This window comes from Atta cephalotes (genome assembly GCF_000143395.1).
Source record: "Atta cephalotes unplaced genomic scaffold scaffold00034, whole genome shotgun sequence".
Taxonomy (NCBI): domain Eukaryota; kingdom Metazoa; phylum Arthropoda; class Insecta; order Hymenoptera; family Formicidae; genus Atta; species Atta cephalotes.
This window is the reverse complement of record NW_012130098.1, coordinates 1,549,274-1,554,838: the sequence shown is the minus strand read 5'-3', so window position 1 is coordinate 1,554,838 and position 5,565 is coordinate 1,549,274. Positions and strand designations below refer to the sequence as shown.

Genomic DNA, 5,565 nt, shown 5'->3' with positions numbered 1-5,565 from the left:
GTGTGTGTGTGTGTGTGTGTGTGTGTGTGTGTGTGTGTGTGTGTGTGTGTGTGTGTGTGTGTGTGTGTGTGTGTGTGTGTGTGTGTGTGTGTGTGTGTGTGTGTGTGTGTGTGTGTGTGTTTCACGATACTATCTCATCACATTAAAAATAAAAAAAAGTATGAAATGTTCTAAAAGTGTCACATGCATTTTTTACTATGCGTTGCAAAATATTTTTTCAGATATTAATTGGATCATAAATTTATCTCACTCTGTATTTTGTATTTTCGTTTTTCACGTTTGTATCGCGAAACTGAATGCACTCTTGTTTCATTTTATCGTAGTCGCAAGACGCGAAAGTAAAACGGGAAGTCGTTTTGTCAGAGCTACTCAACCCCGCCTTCCGTTGAAAGATAACGAGCGTGAATAAAGGAATGATGAATGTCGTGCATTTAATTGCATCGTTGGATTGCATCGTAAAGAGAGTGACGAATCGTAATGCTTCTTAATTATCGAGATCGCTGACCAAGAGTGCATTTCACGACCCAATTAGCCGCGGATACGAGTGTTCAGGTTTTTGCAATCTTGCTGCAAGCTCGTGGATTGAGTGATTTCAACATAGAGAATAGCTTGTATTCGATCACTTTGCTGTCAATTCGCTTTGCTGTCATATATACTACGCTGCATATATACTTTTTTCTTATAAGAGCTAAACCCACGTATATTCTTTTCTTATAAGAATTAAATCTATCATGAAATAAGATAGATACTCAGACAAAAAAAATGACAAATATAAAAAAATTTTTTAAAACAACAAATATTAATTAAAATTAAATTAATTAAAATTAATTAAAATTAAATATTAGTTTAAATATACGCTATTTTTAATCAATATTACAATATCCTTTCGTCGAAACTACTTAAAGAAAAAAATATATGACCTCAATAATCAGCATGCGTGTCGCGACTTGTTCCTCGAAATGTCGCTCGGTTTCCGCGTTCTGCAAGATAAAACTTGCGTAGAATTTGTCGTACGTGCGATTCTGGAGCGGCATTTTGTCTCGTGACAGCTGATTACAGATATTTTCGAAACGAGTCGAAGTTAATTTTTTTCTCGAATAATCACGTTGGGCGTGTCTGAACGATTAATGTTTATCTCACTTTCTACTGTATCGTGTAGTGTTCGTTGCTTAGTGCATTCGATCGCTTGTGAGTCGCGAGTCAACTTGCGACTTGCACTTTTTCTTTTTTCTTCTAGCTATCTTTTTGTGTGGCCGCGTTTCTAACAATCTTGTGATCGAATGTTAACTAGTAACATGCTCACCTTTTCCCCGATTACCGTGATTAAAGATTCATGTGTTCGTGGACTTTCCCTTCCAACTTCCCGGTGCCGGTTGCTCGATTCGCTTCCATATATGCAATACAGTACATACCGTAAGACAGATTCAGGTTTAGTGCCACGCGCATTAGATAATGATCTTTGATCGTCTAGTTGCGAAATCGAAAGCACTTAACGTCGAGAATGAGATAAACGCTTGAATGTTACATTCCGATTTCATTTTATTATAATGATTAAAAAGATCAATATAATGAAAAATTGAAATAATTGTAGTATTTTCTACTAACAATAAGTACTTACTTAAAAAAATATAATAAAAACTGTTGTGTGGAACTGATGAATGATTTATTTTATTTATTCTTTTGCATAATGTATTTTCTCTTTTATTGCCAATACTTAAATATTGTATAAATTATAATATATTTTACCATGACTTGTTATGACGTATTGCATAAAATTCTGTCATAAATCTGTCACAGGTTTTATTATTAACGGCACTTCCCATGTGCCTAGCTGAATTCTCAATCCAGGGGCCTAGTGACGGACATCGACGGGCTCAGGGTCTTAAGTTCAGCGAAGAGAAAGGAATAGAATACACAGACGCGAGTGGTAAGTGTAGATAAATATAGACAATGCGACTAGAAATTATAAAAACGACTAGAAATTATGAAAACAATTTGTAATGATTTTAAAGTATTCTAGAATAATAATTTTAACTTTTTAAAAATAAATTTTATATATTTTTTAACTATATTTTGAAATAAATGTAAAAATTGTTTTTTAAGCATTTATCTCTTGTTTTTTCTAACTTTTGTAATCTTATAGTTACACTAATAATTAAATGCTATTTGAAAGGTTCCTATATTTAGATAAATGTAATTTATAATTTCTTATATATATGTTTTTTACGCAGTATTCTTAAGTGTTTCGGTTTTTAGAGGGAGGGGGACCAGGAGATTTCACCATTCAAGGTGCGACTGATGGTAATAGCAACTTCAAGATCCAGGGTGCTACGGATGGGCATTCAAATTTCCAGATTCAAGGACCTTCAGATGGTGGATCGGCCACTTACAATGTAGAAGGACCGATCGATCGATATGGTCAGTCTACATATCAGGAAGATTATGCTAATCAGGGTATCAATGCAAAGGCGCTCCAGTACAACGATCCTAGCGGTATTGTCGTCAATTTTGCTTTATGAGCTTTATCACATTATATTCAAACGTTTATATCCAAAAATGTTCATATCCAAATCGATCTGACGTGAATATATGATATTGAAAGGTTATAGAGTAAATTGGAGGTCGTATGATCGTCAAGCACGTCCGCAAGCTCAGGCAGAACCGCAATATGTGCAAGCTGCGGAACCAGTTGCACGACCAGCTGCGCCCCGACAACGAGTGCAACAAGCGCGAGCACAACCGCAAGAGCAACCGGAACCACAGCCAAATTATAGGCCTTACTCTAATGCACCGCCACAGATCCAGCAACTGCTCCAGTTCCAGCAGCAAATTCCGTACATCAATATAATTCCGGAACCATACAGGTTCGAAACAATAAAAATATTAAATAAGATTACGTATATAACATTTTTACTTATATTTTGTTGATATTAAGTATTATCTGTTATTATTTCTAATTACTTCTAATAATCCAAATACGCAATTTCAATGATCCTTAATCAAATTGCAGATTTGACGAAGAAGCCGCAGTACGAGCTCAATCTCAACAGGTTCAGGAACATCTCAAGAAGTTGGTGCAAGAGGCGGCGACTGCCCCTCTACCTAATCCCGTGGTCGCCTCTGCACCTCGTCAAAAGTCACGCGGCCATTCCAGGAGCAAACGTCAAGCTCAACAGTACAATAAAATATCCCAGCCGCCGGCGGAACCGCAACCTCAATATTCACCCAATCTACCACCTCACTTGCGCGAACTGCTAAGATATCAGGCGCAAACCCCGTACAATATAATTGCTAATCAGATCGTATATCGTCCGGAAAAGCCGTATGTGCCGCATCCCGTGGACCCACAGCAGCAGCAGCAGCAGTATCAGCAGCAGCAACCGTTACAGCAAGCACAGTATCAAGGTCAGGGTGGCGCCTACGAGAGTCAAGCTAGCACGTATACGCAAGCTAACATACAGCCGATACAGGCGGCATACCAGAACCAACAATATCAACAGCTCGGCTATAATCAACAGCCTGGCGTAAGACCTGTCACCGAGAATCAGTACTGATCACGAGGTTCTTCATGGTCTTTCGTTGTTTCAATTGATAGAACAAGTCTCTTTTAGGACTGGCTTCTATTATGTGATAAATTATGACCGAGTTTTTTCAACATTCAGTTTATCAAAAAATAAATGAGATGAAGATAAAGTATACAATGTTACTATTATTTTGTAAATTTATTACAAGTTAGATTTTTAAACAAAATTACGATCAAAAGAAAATCATAAATAATTTGAAATCTTGTATATCTTTTTTGGTTCTTTTGAAATAAAAAGGGAAAAATATTTTATTTAATGTAATACTTGTTAAATAATAAATATCTGTGTTTTGAACGGTGTAATAATTAGAGATTCTTTTTATAGAGCAAGTTTGAGATTATATGTATAAAAATATATCAATTCTTTATTTTTATTTTTTATTGTCATTTGAATTTTGAATAAAAACATTATTCATCTTCCATTTTATCCGACATATAAAAAATATTTTGGCTAAATGTACATTCTAGAAAATATATTCTTGCAGATTTTTTATATATGGTAGTTTTAATACATCATAATGAGATAAAGCGAAATTGATATTCGAGAGTCAATTTTTTTCGTGATTTTTACAACGATAAGTAAAATAAAGCCAAATGTTAGGCTTGCAATAATATACGATGCATTGATATATTTAGAAAAATATCGATAAATGTTTGAAGTAAAAATATATACAATAAGTTTACCTGTATTATAGTTTTTTTATTTTATACATGTTTTCACGAATAAAATATTTGTGATTGTATTCTGAAAATGTGTATCTGTTTTTTCATTTAACTACTGATATAAAAAATAAAGCGAGATAATTTCGATAGATTAATTATCTATCGATGGATTAACAGAAATAAACCGTTTTACGCCATTACGTTCAGTTTTGAAGATAATCAAGAAAATCTATATCTTTGAAAATATATCTGTAAAAAAAATATATCTGTAAAAATTGTAATAATTGAGGATACCAAAAATAAACTTTTTCTTATGCTTTATTTAACTTAAAAAAAATATAAAATCAGTTTTGCAATTTATTAAATGATATATTTACATTTGTTCTTTCCTTAAATGTTTTAATTTTTACAGATTTATATCTTTCTTGATTATCGATATAGAAAACTGGATGACGCGTATGAATTCGGATTTAGCAACTCAAGATTTATAAGAAACATCTATTCTGATTTGAATTCATGATGCTATAAAAATAAATGTCATTATTATTTGTCAACATTAAATATGAACAGACATTTTTATTTTTATGTCAAAATATATAAATTATACTTTAGAAAAAAAATATATTGTAGAAAAAAGTCATAAAAAATTAATATATTACTTATAAGATGTTCATTAATCCAAAATGATATCAATACAAAAATTATTTCTTTAAAACGACAAAATAAAAATATCAAGTGTTTGCGTGCAAAATAATTACTGTGCAAAGTGATACTTTTTGTCTATTTTTTTTCAACCAGTTCGAATTGAAGACGCAGAAAGTAAAGATTCTAATTCGATATCTGGTCTGGAGTAATTTTTTCAAAATGCATTTTCTAATAAGTTTTATAAGATAATTAGCATTAGATTTAATAGATGTATTTAAGAGACGAGAACTAAACTCTTATTTTTGACAAAAGATAAATAAAGGCAAAGCAGTCACATACAATGTCGACTGTCTAGTACCATTTGTCATGTTTTAATATAACGTACTTTTCTTTCATCAATAATTTTTTAATTCTTTTTCCGCTATATATATTTTTTTTTAATGAAGATATATACATTTGTTTAGTATCATTATAATTCTTAAAATTGCTAACCATTAATGCATTGCTACCCAAGCTCGCTATTCGTAAAAGTTGAATAATACAATTATATCATTATATTATTTTGTGTGTGTGTGTGTGTGTGTGTGTGTGTGTGTGTGTGTGTGTTCGTTTGTTGTTGTAAACTTATTACTTTAATAGTAAACTTAACTTAACTTTTAAACCGACGGTATACG

At 32.5% G+C, this 5,565-nt stretch overlaps 1 protein-coding gene across 1 annotated transcript; it reads left to right on the top strand.

The window, feature by feature from the left end:
• Positions 1-959: 959 nt before the first annotated feature.
• LOC105621571 (alpha/beta-gliadin A-IV-like) lies at positions 960-3,925 on the top strand. The gene is made up of 5 exons (XM_012203042.1): positions 960-1,010; positions 1,798-1,927; positions 2,257-2,493; positions 2,603-2,864; positions 3,011-3,925. Exons 1-5 carry the CDS (start codon positions 960-962, stop codon positions 3,552-3,554), a joined length of 1,224 nt encoding a protein of 407 aa, XP_012058432.1. The 3' UTR covers positions 3,555-3,925.
• The last annotated feature ends 1,640 nt before the right edge of the window (positions 3,926-5,565 follow it).

What these genes read in the sequence shown, in the direction of transcription:
- LOC105621571 (XM_012203042.1), top strand. Translation starts at nt 960, where the DNA reads ATGTCGCTCGGTTTCCGCGTTCTGCAAGATAAAACTTGCGTAGAATTT. An exon ending in CCAGTACAACGATCCTAGCG is followed by an intron (nt 2,494 to 2,602) that starts GTATTGTCGTCA and finishes TGATATTGAAAG; the next exon opens with GTTATAGAGTAAATTGGAGG. An exon ending in ATAATTCCGGAACCATACAG is followed by an intron (nt 2,865 to 3,010) that starts GTTCGAAACAAT and finishes ATCAAATTGCAG; the next exon opens with ATTTGACGAAGAAGCCGCAG.